Source organism: Neltuma alba, unplaced genomic scaffold, assembly GCF_004799145.2.
Source record: "Neltuma alba isolate B1F8T4 unplaced genomic scaffold, ASM479914v2 tig00001887_pilon, whole genome shotgun sequence".
NCBI classification, from domain to species: Eukaryota; Viridiplantae; Streptophyta; class Magnoliopsida; order Fabales; family Fabaceae; genus Neltuma; species Neltuma alba.
Window position 1 is genome coordinate 182,406 of NW_021632656.1, and position 17,077 is coordinate 199,482.

General features: G+C 34.4%; 1 protein-coding gene across 1 annotated transcript; it reads left to right on the forward strand.

Annotated features, from left to right (window-relative positions):
• Positions 1 to 396: 396 nt before the first annotated feature.
• Positions 397 to 10,335, forward strand: LOC114713327 (protein FAM91A1-like). Its single transcript, XM_028897950.1, has 11 exons — positions 397 to 478; positions 573 to 731; positions 2,051 to 2,168; positions 2,551 to 2,647; positions 3,570 to 3,676; positions 3,863 to 3,985; positions 4,125 to 4,374; positions 5,522 to 5,582; positions 5,670 to 6,055; positions 7,072 to 8,698; positions 9,826 to 10,335. The coding sequence occupies exons 2-11, from the start codon at positions 604 to 606 to the stop codon at positions 10,088 to 10,090; spliced, it is 3,162 nt and encodes a 1,053-aa protein (XP_028753783.1). The 5' UTR covers positions 397 to 478; positions 573 to 603; the 3' UTR covers positions 10,091 to 10,335.
• The last annotated feature ends 6,742 nt before the right edge of the window (positions 10,336 to 17,077 follow it).

A 17,077-nucleotide genomic window follows, 5' to 3' on the forward strand; every position in this document is an offset into this window, starting at 1 on the left:
ATTTTTTAATATTTATCATCAGTCCAAACAAAAAGGGACGAATTAATAAAATTGGGAAAATAATTTCATATTCCAATTCTTTTATTCTTTACAGGATCCAAGTTCCAAACGTGCAAAAACAAAATTATATCGCGCAATTTAAAATTCCATTTATCTAATTAGGGAGTTATTATTTATTGCTTGTATTCGTCAGCAGTCAGCTTATTACTTGGCGCGAAGATAAAATTAATTTGAAACGGATCGGAAATACCCATCGGGTTTCTGGCCAGATACCCATCGGGTTTGGGCAGTGATGATTGATGAACACGGCACACGCCGTAACGACCGCCATAATGGAAATGGCAGTACTGACAGTGACTAGCCTCGCTCATTAGATCTCATACACACACCTTCATAGCCGACATAGATTCAGCAGAGTCTGCGCATTTGCATTTGCAAACCCTAGCTGAATTAGGCATTCTCTGCTTCTCATGATCAGGTGCCTCCATATCTTTTGTCCGGGTCTCTGTCCCAGTGATCCTACTAAATGTGGTATTTTGATTGGTGATCACTTTGTGCTGCTCTGTTTTCAGGTTGTAGATTGGGTTTCCAAGGTAGTTGAAAATGCAGCAAGTTACAATGACGGTTGATGAACGGTTGATTGAGAAAGCTATTAGAGAAGAATGTCCTTGGGAGAGCCTTCCAAAGCGAGTTCAGGCAATTCATTCCACTAAAGAAGAGTGGCACAATAGGTTAGATTAGCTTTCGTGTTCTACTTTTTGCTTAAACAGCTGTTTCAATATTCGGGTCTCTTTATAGTGGCATTTTAGAGATTATGTTCATGAAACTCTTGCTAACAATCTTTCATTTCAAGCTGTTTGCAAAAATTGTATTTTGATATACGAAACATAAGAAAACTTCAGTTGTCGTTTGTTATGTTTTTATTTTTTAGCAAGCCAGCAGTGCCCGATTTGTCTTGACATGGATTGGACGCTACCACGATACACATGACACATGTTCTAAACAAAGATGCCATTATGACAATAAAATTTATTTATTTTTCTGGATACATCTTGCACGTGAATCAAACAGAGTCGGCCCAAAAAAAGAGGGGAAACAATAGAATGAGAGACTAGAAGCACTTTTATCTTGATGAGATGACAAAAGTTTCTCACTAATATTTTTCTTGAACATGACTAAGCTGAATAGTAATTCTATAGTTTTTTTTTTTTTCAGTAGCCAATTTTTAGAAAGCAATAGAGTACTTAGAACATAGATAATTTTCTTTTTCTCTGTTTGGAATTAGATCAGCTTGTGAAAAGAAAAATTAGGATCTGCAAATGACATGTGTGCGAATAAGTGAGCTTTTCTACATTGAGGATAAGAATTGTTTCCTTACTTTCTGTTTTGAGGGGAAAGCTTTGTACTCTTTTCCTGAATAAATGTCCTCTTTTCTGTTAGTCTTTTTTTGGCATATATGATTTAATTCAGAATCTTGAATAGCTTAGAAGTTTTAGTTGTCTGAAAGAGATAAACATATTTTGTGATAAACAGTAAATCTCACACACACACACACACACACACTGTAATTTATTTTGTGATAAGAATGTGCACGAGCCTTCAAGTTCCATTTTTTTTATATAATCTCCTTTTCTAGCTGAAAATAAATCATTTAATTGTCATTCTGTTCTTTATAATATTCTCTCCATTGCAGTATATATTTTAGCCTGTTTGAATCTGGTTGATCAATTTTCACCTGTCAGTTTCACTTATAGAAAAAAATAATAGACTTCTGCACTATATGTTTGTCAAGAATGAAATATTTTGGGTATCTGTAGAATTAAATTAATTGCGACAATGAGACTCGAAAAAAATATCTACTGCCTTCAACAGTAACTCGATATATATACCAAAGCATCAATGACTTTCATGATATATTGCAAAATTTGGAAAGGTGTTTCCATTTAATTGAATAGATATCTATGAGTTTATACACTCCGCTAAAGCACCAACTTCAGTGCTCATGCCTCTCCTCATATATTTTTTTTCTGGCTATGGAATTATTATGCAGGATTGTTGATTACTGCATAAAGAAGAGGCTCCAATGGAATAGATGTTTTGCTCGCAAAGTTTGTTATGAAAGTGAATATTATGAAGAAATGCTGCGTTACTTACAAAAGAATCTGGCAGTATGTTCTTCACCGAAATTCCAGTTGATCTATCCTATTGAAGTCATATGTCAAATGAACTTTGCATTGATACAATGCCTTATCTATATACTTTGCTGCACTTCTTTTAGTAGAGATATCTGGCCTCTGTTTTTGCTGATCATGATGTTGATATTCTTAATTTCATGTATTATTAATTAGAACTAATGATATTGTATTTCACTATAGAGCTTAGATTTACTTTCCATTTTGTTTATTTAGTTCAGTCTTATTACCCTTCAGTCTTATTTCACTATAGAGCTTAGATTTACTTTCCATATGTAGTGCAGCATTTCATGGCCCCTTCAATTTCTTTTTCTCTTGTTTTAGGAAATCTTTTTAATGTTATATTTTTCCCTTGCAGATATTTCCTTATCATTTGGCCGAGTATGTCTGCCGTGTAATGAGGGTATCGCCTTTCCAATACTATTGTGATATGATTTTTGAAGTAATGAGAAATGGTAACTTGTTACTTGCTTGTGACAATTCTCAAATGATTTAATTCTGCTTGAAGATTCTGCTCAAATGTTGCTTTTTATAACTCAAAATTGAGGCTTTTCTCCAGGTTATAAATTTGGTGTCTTTTTATTCATCAGTTTCTTTGTGCTCTTGACAGTTTCTGGATTATCCAAGGAATGGTGTTTGTGTCAAACATCTCAACTAGACATGCATCTGTTCTATAAACTTTCTGTGAAGCTCCTTTATTAAATTGTTTTATGATAGATGCCTAAGTGAGAGAACCATGCTCCAAAAGTTAGCTGATGAGGTGGGAAAACCAACCAACTTAAAAGCTCCACTGAGCATCTCATAGGACTCAATGTGGGATTTAGCATCCCATAATACCAAGTCTCAATCATTTTTTATTGCAAATAACTTTTGCTACATATCCTCTGTAACGTTTAAATATGAAAAAATGTTTTGAAACGATAGAATTTTATATGATACATTATGTCTAGCTAACTAGATTACTGGCATACAGTAGACTTATTTTCTTCTGTGACAGTTGATGCTCCCTAGAGTAAGTGAAAGGAGTACACTTTTGCTACCAGATAAAGTGTTACCAATAGCGAATGCATTTAGTGAAGATGGTAAGAGAAGTCATAATGGTGTACACTAGGGTATGAAGAGGTGATTAGATATCTCAAAATTAGTATGTAACTTTTTTCTTTTTAACCTGATGTAGCCTGTAGGTCAAACAGCCTATATGCCAAATAATGATATCTGATTAAAATGACTAAGATGATGTGTGCAAAATGGTTTGTTTTGTTTTTTTTTTTTTTTTTTTTAAATTTCTGTGGTTCTAACGCCTTACCAAATGTTGAGAGGTTAGTATGCATGGAAGCTGGACTCTATAAATATCATTCATGTTTCCATTGTTTGCAGAACAACCATATGACAGCATCCCGAATTTTAGTGCTGCAGATGCCTTAAGACTTACAGGAATTGGGAGGAATGAATTTATGGATATAATGAACAAGTGTCGATCTAAGGTACTGCATGTATTTATTTGTAGATAAATAGTATTCACATATATGGCATTCACACTCATAGTTGGTTTGCTTTGCATTTGTATGTCAGCGTGTGCCTAACTACCTGCATCAGCATTTTTTTTTTTTTAACTTCCAAATTTCTATCATTCTTGTCTCACTCGTCATTTTTACTTTTGGAATATTCAGAAAATCATGTGGAAACTGAATAAGTCAATTGCGAGAGATTCCTTACCTCTAGAACCTGTAGATTTTGCAATCGAACCGTGGTGGGGAATTTGTCTTGTGAACTTTTCCTTGGAAGAATTTAAGGTGAGGTCTGCCTTTGATCCTGATGAAAAGAAGCACTCGCTCCAATAAAATCGTGTTATGTTAATTTGGCAATAAGAAATTTTTTGTGTTCACTCATCAGGTATACTTTTTCCCTCACATTTTCTTCCACTTTTTGTAGAAACTCTCAGGAGAGGAAATGGCCACTGTAGACAAAGTCTCTAAGGAGGAAGGTAATTCATTTGTCCAGTTTGATCCTGACATAGTAAAAGCTCTTTATAGACGGGGACTGATCTATTTTGATGTTCCTGTAAGTCCTGATGACCGGGTTAAAGGTGAGTTCTCTCAGTGTCTAAGTTTTGGTGCTTTGTTAATATATTTTCTTCATGTAAAATTTCTACAGGCGTATGTTTTAGGATTCTTATTTAAAAGTAAAATGTTCATGAGACATGCAACAAAGCAAAAGATTCCTGATGTATTATGATTCAAATTGACCAACCAAAATGACCATACCGGTTCCTATAAAGTTGCTACTGGTTGTTTTTGTTTATGGCAGCACAACGCAAGGAAAAAAAATAGAAAGCCAAATCTATGCCACTTTAAAAATCACATCTTCATGATTACAAACTCAAAACATATTTTTGTATCACTTCATGTACGAAAGAAATCTAATATATACATCATATCTGCCTAACTGTTAAAAATATTGTAACCTTTGCAACTAGCAACCCATCAAAATCCTCTGCTGCAGCAGGGTTAGACAGTGTCGTAGTAGAAATCTCTTGACTTAGCGTCAACACACAGTCATGAGTTATGGTGACAAAGATCTCAATCAAATCCCAAAAAGCTCTGAAATCTGACAATGCTTGCTCCAACAGCAATTGTATCACACCTGCAAAGAAAATCAGATATTGGTAGACAAAGCTGAGACATAGTTAATCAGATCTAGGTGAATGTTTCAAGGAGTAAGAAAGCATTGATGTATAAGAGAGTGAAGGAAATAGAGAAACAGGAGAAAGTGAGGACTGAATTTTGAGGGTTCAGTTTTAAGCAAACTTTTTAATAAATTTCATTGTTGAGTAATTTTTATTATAGTAATTGGTCACTTTTCATGTTAAGTGCTTCCTGCTATTGTCTTTGTTATGATTGCTTTAGTATCCTCTCATTGCCTTATTGTTATGGAAATATGACTAATGAGTTTATGGTAAGCATACCAGAAGATTTGGAAAATAAAAAGTAAAAAAAATTGATTTATGGTGAGGACTGAATTTTGAGGGTTGAGTTTTGTTATGATTGCAAAATATTATTTTATTTCAATTTTGTTTACATTTAAAAGCTTGCAAATTACCTAAATTTGTTAAATGATTAAAATATGATTTAGCATGCATGGTTTTATTGGCAATTTGCTCTGGAGTATGAAATATATATATTTATATATAAAACATTGAAGGATAAAAAACAGTAAAGTAATCAAGCATATGATATGTGCAACATGTTTTTTGATGACGCTTTCTACACATTTTGAGCTGCCTGAGGTTGGGAAGAGACGTCATAACATTTATATTTATGGTGATTCAGTCTCCAGGCTTGAAGGTTTTGTTTCCAACCGAGAGCAGTCTTATGAAGATCCTATTGAAGAGTAAAGCCGCAGTTTGAATTTTTATTCACATCCTTTTTGTTTAATGCTTCCTTAAGATAACCTTAACGTGAGTTCTTTATTTTCTAGGTTATTGTATGCAGTTTTTGTTGTTTCAAGTGAAAATGTAACAGTTGCTGAACTGGCAACAACACTACAGGCTGATTTGTTGCAACTACAGGCTGCTGCATCATTTGTATGTCGATTAGGCTGGGCAACCAAAGTACTTGACCCGGCATCTATTCTTCAAGACATAAGTATAACTGGTTCTCCTAGAAGTTCTATTGATGGCGAAGATGCTTCTCGTATTGGTTTGATTGCTGAGAGTATGCTCATTGGCAATGATTCCAATCAACAGGAGGATGCTTCTTGGACAGGGAACTATGGTCATAGTTCTGCTTCTGCAGTTACTCGTGTTGCTCTAATTGTTGATGCTAATATAACATCCTATCTTATGATGGGTTCTGTTTCGCCAGGTTCTGGCCATGTGCCTTTTTTAGCCTCAAATTTCATTTTGTTAATCAACCAATTTTGTTGGACTCTAAACATAGTTTGGGTGTATTTTATCTCAATACTCTCGTGCGATAGTGCAATCATGGTTTTTTTAAGTTTCCAACACCTTTTTGGTTGCTTTTTTTTGTGCAGAAATATTTGAGTTTATGATAGTACTGAGATCTTTCTCCTATCAAATTTTTCTGTTGACCAATGACAATTTGATCGCAGTCTGATTATGAGATTGTTAAATTCAAGAATTGATTTCCAAAGTTTTTACAAGTTTGCCAGTCTTAGACCCAAAACGTTGACAGATATCGGAACAACTTAAAGAATGCCTTTTGTTTTGTTTATTTTAAATAACATGCTTTTTGTTTGGTAGCAAAATTTTCATGATTTCTGTAAAACGTTAAAAGAAAAAAAAAAAAAAAAGGTTATAGTAACCTACCACTCTTTGGATGAGAATGAATGATACATTTGGAGTGAGGCATAATCTGATTTAGCAGACTCCAGGTGAAAAATCCACTTCAAAAACTTGCTGGACAATAGTTGCACCATAATTGTATTTATCCATTTCTAGTTTCTTTTGTTAAATTTTCCCTAATCTTAGATATTTACTGCATTTGAGGCAAATCTTGATCTCTTCTGCACTACTCTGGTTTTCACATTCCAATATCATGCGAATAATTGAGCTAGTTGCCCATTATGCTTTGCTCCTTCGCCCAGTTATCTCATAAATCTGCAAAATCGGAGAATATCAAACCATAACAAGACTTCCAGGTTCATGGGCAATATATATTCTTTTTATTATTCTGGAAAATTCATAAGTATTCTGCTTATTAAATCAAAGCAGTATTAGCTTGCTTTTTGGGTGCTGTTTTCAAAGGTTCATGCCTGTTATTCTTCAGTCTTTTCATGTACAAGAGAATTCACTGCATGTCTGTCTATCTAGAGTCTCTAATCAAATTAACATGTCTGTCCTCTTGGTGGATTTTGTTAGGTTTGAAATCTCATGCTGTTACACTATATGAAGCGGGGAAACTAGGTCATGCCAGCATTTCTGATCTTTGCAAGGATCTTAGTACCTTGGAGGGTGCAAAATTTGAGGGAGTACTACAGGAATTTGCAAATCATGCATTCAGCCTGCGCTGTGTATTAGAATGCCTGCTATCAAGTGGAATTGCTAATGCTACTAATGCTAAAGTGGAGGAAGGTTTTTATAAGATGGGTATTATTACATCAAGCAATGATGATCCAAGTTATCGGAGAACTGAAATCCCTTTGACTGGCACAGCGGGTGACTCTGGCATTTCAGAAAGTGGAAAGAATAATGATAATTTATTAAACTTACATTCAGAAAAGTATGAGGAGGCTTCTGTTACCTCAGATCTTGTTCCAGGTTACACGGGTGATGTATCTCATCCTATTATCTTGCAAGGTGACCGTGGGCAGACACCAGAATTCTGTAAATCAGAGACAAATCTCCTGAATGATGAGAAATTGATAGCAGTTGAAGGTTCAGATGTTGAATCAGAAATGTTAAGCAATAAAAAGAAATATCGTGTAGATATTCTTCGCTCTGAAAGCTTGGCTGCTCTTCCACCAGCAGCTCTTGAGCGTTTGTTTCTTCGTGATTATGATTTAGTTGTGTCCATAGTGCCTCTTCCTCAATCATCGGTTCTTCCTGGACCTTCAGGTCCAGCTCATTTTGGTCCCCCCTCATATTGTTCGATGACACCTTGGATGAAACTTATTCTATATTCGACTGTGGCTAGTGGGCCTCTGTCAGTTGTTCTGATGAAAGGCCAGTGCCTGCGTTTACTTCCTGCTCCATTGGCTGGTTGTGAGAAAGCTCTGATATGGTCTTGGGATGGTTCCACTGTAGGAGGCTTGGGAGGGAAGCTTGAAGGAAATCTTGTTAAAGGAAATACTCTCTTGCATTGTCTAAATTCACTTCTTAAACATTCGGCTGTTCTGGTGCAGCCTATCAGTAGGTATGATCTTGACAAATCTGGCAAAGTGATTACGGTAGATATTCCTTTGCCTCTAAAGAACTCTGATGGTTCAATTGCCCCTGTAGGAAAAGAGTTACGACTGCGCAAAGAGGAAATATTGAAGTTGAATTCTCTCTTGACAGACTTGGCAAACAGAATGGAACTATGGACAGTTGGTTTTATTCGCCTATTAAAATTGTTTAAGGGAAGAGAATCAGACCAGTGTTCATGCGATGAAGATAAATTTGAATGGGTTCCTTTGAGTGTTGAATTTGGGATGCCACTTTTCAGTCCGAAGCTTTGCAGTAGTATATGTAAAAGGGTGGTTTCGTCAGGTTTGCTTCAAACTGGCTCATTTGGGGAACACCATGATTCAATGCAAAGCATAAGGAAAAGGCTGCATGACATCTGTGCAGAGTACCAACCAACAGGGCCTGCTGCAAATATTCTTTACCAGAAAAGGCACGTTGTGGATGCTTCTCCGCAGCTTATGAACTATGCTAGTGGTAGATTGAACCCGTCTGTGGACCCTCTTCCAATTTCAGGGGCATTGAGTGGGCATCAGGGATTAAAGCTTGCTAATCAACAATGCTGCCTAACTGAAGTATTAAGCTTTGATGGCCGCGTTCCAAGGTTGGTCAGAACTTCTATTGACTCATTGCTAGAACATGGATGGATGAAATTTCTCATCAGATAAAGGAATGATCTCAATTAGTGTCATCTTGACAACAGAAAATCACTTACTTTCACCAAAATAATCAAATGGATTCTTCTGTAATATAAATATTGGTCAAATATTTTGGTAACTTGTGCTACAAATACACTGAAGAAAGAGATCGTACTTTCTGCTAATTTGCTTTTAGACCCCGGTTGAAACAAGTTGTTCCGTCAAACCTGGCGAACATTTGCTCAATGTGTCGCAATTGGTGGTTCCAGACTTCATCTTGCCCTTGATTTTCGTTTGTATTTCTTGGAATCCTTTTAAAGATTTGTGCAATGATAATGCATATTATGTAGCCACTAACTTTCTTTTGTCTGCTTGCTTGAGCCACTCAGATAAAGATTTGTTAGCCATCTTAGATGTAGATGATTAAACCTTCATTATCAACGATAAAATTCTACTGAAAAATAACTTTTGACCCCTGTAGAATATCCTGTGGCTGCAACCAATCAGGTTAACAGGACTAGCTTCTTATTTTGCCACTGAACTGTTTCTTCGTTGGTAACGATGGAAATACATAGTCAAGGATAATTTATTGGTTTGTCTCAAGGCTTTCTTATGAATTTTAGTGTCTATCTGTTAGCGATAGGGACCAAGGTAGTATGAAATGTCTAACTTCCATATCGTTCAGTAGCTTAGATTGCTCAAGAGATTAATTAAGTACTACAATAATGAGCTTTTAGGGGAGGATTCTTCCCTCTACTTGAGTACACATCATTTGTTATCAAAGTTAGTGGCTGAAAACTCTACAAAGGGCTGCCTGCGGATGGTTTTCGCTTGCAGAAGGCCAGGTGAGGTGTCATAGAGCATAGTTTCAAAACTGTCAACTTCCCAATACTGGCCTATTGATAGATGTCGCACAGAAGCTGATATCCTTTTCTTTTTGAATAGGTTGCACAGCAAGTGATTTAGTTATAGTAGTAAACTTATACAGCAATAAAAGGAAATTAAAGAGTTATGGTTTAGTACTCTTTATTTCTAGCTTTATCTGCTAATCATCTCAAGTCTCAAACTGGTTACTATTGAATGGTTAATGCAGATCAAACGCCTTTACTCCTGTTTATGAGGCTGCCACAAGACCCGTGGAAGAAATTCCTCAAGCTGATATGTTGGAAACTGAATCAGACCCAGATGAAAATGACAGCAAAGAAGTGCTCCTTCCGGGTGTCAACCTCATTTTTAATGGTTCTGAGTTGCATCCATTTGATGTAGGTTCTTGCCTCCAGGCTCGCCAACCAGTTACATTAATAGCAGAGGCAGCTGCCGCCTGTGCATCAATGGCCGTGGTCAAAAAGATCTGCTAATATATATTAATCCAACGCAATACCTATAAATTGCAACCTGAGCAACTTTACTGGACTATGCTTTTTCTATCATATGCTTTGTGTCTTTGAATTTTTGAAGTTGGGCCAATGTCTCATGTGACATAGTGACATGAAAGCTTCTCTACAAGTGGGAGAACGCAAGTTCAACCCCACTATTTATCTGAAGCTATTTGTTTGCCTTGTAATATTTAAAAAGAAGAAGAAGAAGAAGAATCTTTCAAGGTTGTCATTGTGCTCCTACTTTTTTTTTTGGGGGGGGGGGGGGGGTGGGGGGGGGGGACAAATGACGTTCAGTCTTAAAATTGCTGTGTATTTATTACCTACTTATTTGACTTCCTAAATGCCAATAATTGTGATTTCCGGTGTCCAACAACTGGTTATTTCCTTGCATTACTGAAGACCTTCAAGTTTACTGGCACTAGTTTTTATTTTTAAAGAAAAAAAGATGGAGGACAAGATGCTGAGATTTAGCAACAGATTCGCTTGTAAATTATTTTCTCGTTCCTTGGATGTCAAGTTTAGTTTATTATTTCATGCTAGTGATCTCTCTCTTTACATTGGACAAGTCTTTCCTGTTGCTCAATGCAGGCTGCATTTGTTCCGTTTTTTGCTATAGCCGGGAACTCCCATTTTGTCAGAGCTGTTAAAAAGAGGAAATGTAATCGTTGTTAAACCATCCAATCTGATGAACGGAATGATGCTGAAAGTGGTCATCAGAGGAAAATGCGATCATTGGCGAATCCTTATATACCATTCCGTCTAACACAAGTTTAACTCGTTCTCTTGCTTTCACTCCACCTTCATTGATCATCAATCTGTAATTTATTGACACTTCCTACTTCCTTATAGCAAATATTAGTCATAGATGCGGTGCTTTTAATTTTAGGCAAAATAAGCTTTAATTAAAACAAGCTAAGCTTTTTTCTTTTAAATAAATTAGAAAGTATTAATAGCTATTAAGGGGGTGTTTGGGTCATGCTAAAAGTGTTTTTCAAAAACACTTTTCCGCAAATTAAAACAAACAACTATACATATTTATATCGTAAAAACATTTTTAAAATCATAGTTTTGTTTTTACCCAAACACTCTCTAAATGACTTTATGTAGCTTTGCATGTCAATAGGCGACAATAACAGGGTTGGCAAGGAACCCGACCTTTTGACCATGACATGTGGTCTCTTGTGGGGACTTGCTATAAGGACACGTGTGTCAGTTACAGGCACATATAACCTCGGACGTGGCGGTGCATATGAAAGGAATAGAACAGTGAGAGGGCATAATATGGTAAGCTTTCTGTTCGTCAACAAAATCTGAGGCCATGGAAAACGATTCCGATGCTGTGAGCCGTGCGTCTCTTATAATCTCCTTCTGCCATATGACTTCTGCTTCCCATGACGATGCCCTCTTCTTCTTGGAGAGCCACAACTTCGACTTGGACGCCGCCCTTTCCTCCTTCTTCAAGAACAGCTCCTCGCAGCCAAATTTTCAGTCTCCGACTCGGCATGCGGATCCCAAGAATCCTTCGGGAACACTCACCGGTGGAACTAGCACGCTTTCTAATCTGAAACGGCCACCTACTGATACGGCCGCTTATGATTCTGGCGGTGATTCCAGGTGGTATTGAATTTTCGGCATAGTCTGTCATCCAACCTATCAAGGGCCACAAACTTTCTGGACGATCCACAAAATTTTAGAGTGATGTTGAACTCTCGAATATCATGGATCTTTTTTAGCAAATTTTTGTTTCTCATTTGGTCCTTTGTTACAATACCTTTTTATGGTTGTTACTTGTTAGTACACATTTTGTGATCCGTATATCCTTTGTATTTATAAAAATCCAATGGAAGTTGTAATGTTACCAACTTGAACCACTTTTTAAGAGTGACTTGGTTCAAGTAATCATATTTATTTTAGCACGTTAACTGCCTACAAAGGCCGACTTCAGCAGGAGGCAACATGTTAATATGAGACCTTATAAATTTTGCTGCCTTATGAGGATTGTTTCCCCTTTATCTGCATATGATCTTCATGATATCTTTATCATATCATATTTAAACTCATACAGAGCAGATATGAAAAGAAGGCACATTAGTTTCCATGGTTGGTTATTGTCACCAGGGTTTTAAAATTCACCTAGTCTTGTAAGACTTTTTGTATTAACATATGAAAATGCTTTTTATTTTAACTATATTTTGTAAATTGAAGTTAGAGTAAAAATTAATTAGTGCAATGATCTTGGAATATGCTTTTGTAAAAAAAAGAAATCAGTTGAATATGTATTTGGCTTTTACAACTCGAGCTCCAAAATATGACATGATTGTTGGGGGGGGGGGGGGAATCATGAATACAAAGGTGATGATTCATTAACAAGACATGAACAAGTAAAATGAAATATCTTTTGAAAAATTCTCATACAACGTGAAGAAATATTCATCAACAAAAAGTTGATGAATAAGCTAACTTTACTCTCAAAAGATTCATTTGACTCTAATATCAATCTAAACGTAATTTTTGGACTTAAATTTGTTTTTAACTTTTGAACTTCCTTTAGTAAAACTTTCGGGTTTAAGTCTCTTATTTAGAGATATTATAGAGGAGGCAAGGTTTCTTATTTTGAAGGATTGGCAAATGGTTTTCAGCCATATTTTCAAAGAAAACAACACTCAAGTTGATCATTTGGCCAAAATGTCTCATAGTTTAATAAAAAGTTTTTGTATCCTTGACCAACAATCACCTTTTAATTAAGAGATGGTCGTTGATGAAAGAGAATAGATATTAGCTTTTCTTCTTGTGTCCTTTTTTAGTTGTTGAAGTTGTATTCAATTTCTACTAAAAAAGTCCAATTCAAAGAAGCTATCAACTTCAAAATTGTTGTCTTGCCTTTTTGTACTTAGTTAACGCCACACAAATTGACTCTTCATTCTTACCTTTTGGTCTTAGTGGAAAGCTGGAACCAGTTTTGATGTTCATCATCTTGATGAACACCATAAGCTCATCAGATCTTGACCGTCGATATCTAATTTAAACAGTTTAGATTTAAAATCTTAAATTAATTATTTTCAAATAGAAAAAACTATTTTTCTTTAAAGAATGACAGTTAAGAGATTATCTTTATTTTATATTTTATACCTAGTAAAATAATTATTTTGAATAAATAAAAATAAAAAATAAATCAAATCTAGACCATTCAAATAAAATATAGATAGTCCAAATCTGATGAGCATATGGTGTTCATCAAGATGATGAACACTAAAACTGGTTCAATGGGAAGGTGACCACCCTGTTGGGTAGCACCAACATGCATTACATAATAAACTAATTGATTCGGAACACACATGTTGCAATAAATATGTCAAAATGCATTCGACTTGCTTTCTTTATACAGCCTTCTCCTTCAACTCCTTTTTTTTCATTTATTTTAATTTTTCAATTCCATCAGTACTTTTTTAATATAACCTTCTAAAAAAAATTCGATGGAACATATGAAAAATAGAACTTTTCTTTTACATCATTGGGAATATACCAAATTAAAGAAAATATTGTTTTTGAACGATTAAATTGAGAAAATAATTTTGTCATTCATGAGGATTAGAGAAAAAGCTTAAGCCAAGTTTTTTATACCCATTATGTCAAATTATCCAACCACATATGATCATATATCCTTTTTTTGTTTCATGTAGATTTATAATTAAATGATATTGAATGCTAATATTTTAAAAATAGGATGCAGAGCATGATAAATTCGAAGAACTTGATGTACATATTGTCGGATCAAACTATAAGTAAAAAAAATTTTATTGTCACATGAGGGCATGAGGCTGTAGTAATAATATGAATACATTACATGTTGAATCGGTAGTTGAAGCAAGCGGAAGAGACATCAGAGAAGCTTGATTTAGATGGCGTTGTAGTAATTGGGGGAGACAATTCAAACACTAATGCTTGCCTGCTTGTAGAAATATTCAGGTAACATATAACTTATATACTATCTCTAATTCTAATTATAAGATCTCATTTATAGGCTATAAACGATATCTTATAATTAGGACCAGAGGCATTATAATGTTTAACTTTGAATCATAAGTGCAACTTTTCTTCTCCGCTTTTAACCTTCATCAAATTCTTTGATAGTATTATATATATCGCCATGCTAAAATATTTAAAAGTATCAGCTTGCGAACTTTTTGCTGCACTTTCTCGCCGCGCCTTTATCCATTTTCGTGTGCAAGTGCTACGTATTGTGAGGCTCATGCGTACAAAATCAAACTGATACTAAAGGTCATTTTAAAAGATTAACTATACATTATTTACTTTGCTTTTTATATTTATATGCACACATACACACTTTTTTTACATGGCTCTGTGTGTGTATGTTCTTTTTTAATATGTCAGACTTAAATAGATTTAAATATTATTAGATTGAATTGGGAATAATTCTCCTAAAAGTATTTTCTGCATTAACATTCGCACAAACTTAAATTTAAGATTTTGTATTTAAACGGTCAAAATCCTTTTTATTAGGACCTATACCTCTTAGTCATGGCTGTATTACTACCTCCGATCCTAATTATAAGACCCAGTTAACTAATTTGAAGGGTTTAGGGAAGTAAGTTAAGTTAGTTATTTGTAATAAATAAGTGTTGTCATTCCTAAAATATCCTTGCTAATTAAGTGTATTGGTTAGAACTATTATTATTAGAAGGATTATCTTGGAAAAAATACATAAATATGATAGACAAAATAGATTGGGGTCTTATAATTAGGACCAAACTAAAAGTCAAACGGGGTCTTATATTAAGGACCGGAGGTAGTATCTTATTTTGATTTCGCTTAGATGTGGTAGAAAATTTAGATCTCAATTACTCCTTTCGTCCCTAATTATAAGATCCTTTTTTTTTAATGGATTTATTTTTTTTTATAAGGTCCTTTTTGAGTTTATCTGAACAGTTAATGCATTGTTACTTATTTTACCCCTAATAAATTCTCATGTAATTCTCTCTCCATACATTCTCATTATTACTTTTTTATATTTATTAGGGGTATATTTGGAAAAATTATATTTGTTACATATTAATTGTTTTTAACTAATTTTAACTGTTTTCTTAAAAAGCGTAATTTGACCAAAAAATTCTTATAATTAGGGACAAAGTAGTATACGTTAAGCTAGAACTGCTTCAAGCTTCTCGAAATCTACAAGGAGGACTCATTCTGACACAATTTTTCACTGCCTTTTGAACAGGTCCTATTCAATTGGTCCAAGAGCAAATGACATTAATCATAGGGAGAATTGCACTAAGGTCCATGGAACAAAAAATAACAACAAAAAAGTCCCATAAGAATTGCAAATTAATTAGAAGTCCCAGAGGGAACTTAGTGTAAGAGATTGTAATTGAATGAAAATGTGAAAAGACCCCATTGCACCTACTAATGTGTGTAATTCGGATGCACAGGTCCTTCAACTCACCGGTGCTATTGACTGAAACTTCCAAAAATAGCCCATGCATAGGTTGATCTTCTGATGATTACTGGCTATTTTCCTTTGTATTCGAACAAGAGCTATCAAACTGGAATTTTTCCCTCTGCACGGTGATGCTCTGGTGGGTTTGTTTCATAAGTGATTCTGCAATTCACTGACGGCTCTGTTCAAAATTTCAAGCTCGGCTTTCTTATCACCGTTCTTTTCCTTGCTCCACGACAATTTAATTTTTCTGGCTGCTTGATCTTGTCTTCTGTTTTGTATCTTTAAGAGCTTTAAGTTCAGTTGCTTTTGATTCCCGTCTGCTTTCTTCTTTTAATTTTTCTCCACTCCCTTAACTGGTGCTAGTATTAGCTAAGAAGGTGCAGAAAATACATTCCCACCTTATGCTAAAATGCAATTTATATTATTTTAAAATAATTAACTTCATATTTAAAATAAAACCATTTTAAATTATTATATATAACTTAAAGTGGAGAATATATCCATATATGGCATTTACAAGTCATTTTATGTGAGAGAATATAACTTTGTATCAGACTTTTAGTATCACAAAAATAACAAGTTAAGGTACAAACATTAACAAATATCCCAACATATATTAACAAATAATATTAACTCACATTATATATTTATTATTAACAATTAAATTAGTTATATTAACAACTGTTATGGTATGTATTAACTATTATAATTACAAAATAGATTATATATAACTTGCCTATTAAACAAGTGAAGGTGCTTATAATGATAATATGTCAATCAAAAATTGACAAGTTATATATTCTAAAGTGAAGAGACTTGTCAATGAAAGCACCCTCATTTGTCATTACATGCTTCCTCACTTGTCAATACTTACTTTATCATTTTCATGCTGATAAAAATATAGTATTATTAATTACAAGTACCCTTATTTGTTATTACATGATTTCAAGTTAGATATACTCATATAATACATTTTGATTATAATATGATATAATCTTATATGATATTCTGATATAAAATAGGTTATCATTTTGGTACTTTTACTTGTTAATGTAAACACTCTCACTTGTTAATTTTTTATTGCTTCCTCCATTACTATTGTTAATATTTATTATGACATACAGCATAATCATTGAGGTACATTGCCGTAATCATTGAGATCTTTCTCCCATTTGCGGATGATTGGCCTTTTAACGTGAAAAAATTCAATGTAGAAATTGGTGACATTGTTCTCAAAGTCAGCAAATCACAGCCCACAAAATGGAAAGAAATAGACTATATAGTCCTTCACGACTGTAGAAACAGGGAATTCATTTGCAAGCTGCTACTCCAAGAGGACAATTCTGATAAAGATGCAAAAGAAAAATAAGACCAAACCAGCATCAACCATAAGCATTATCAATGGAATAATACTACGGTCCTTAATATAAGAGTTAATTGACTAATTTGAATAGATTAAAAAAACTGGTTTAGTTAGTTATTTGTGATAAATAGATATTGTCTTT

Excerpts from the sequence above, each read along its gene's own strand:
- LOC114713327 (XM_028897950.1), top strand. The coding sequence starts at position 604 with ATGCAGCAAGTTACAATGACGGTTGATGAACGGTTGATTGAGAAAGCT. Across the intron at positions 732-2,050 it reads AAAGAAGAGTGGCACAATAG|GATTGTTGATTACTGCATAA; the intron begins GTTAGATTAGCT and ends ATTATTATGCAG. Across the intron at positions 2,169-2,550 it reads ACTTACAAAAGAATCTGGCA|ATATTTCCTTATCATTTGGC; the intron begins GTATGTTCTTCA and ends TTTCCCTTGCAG.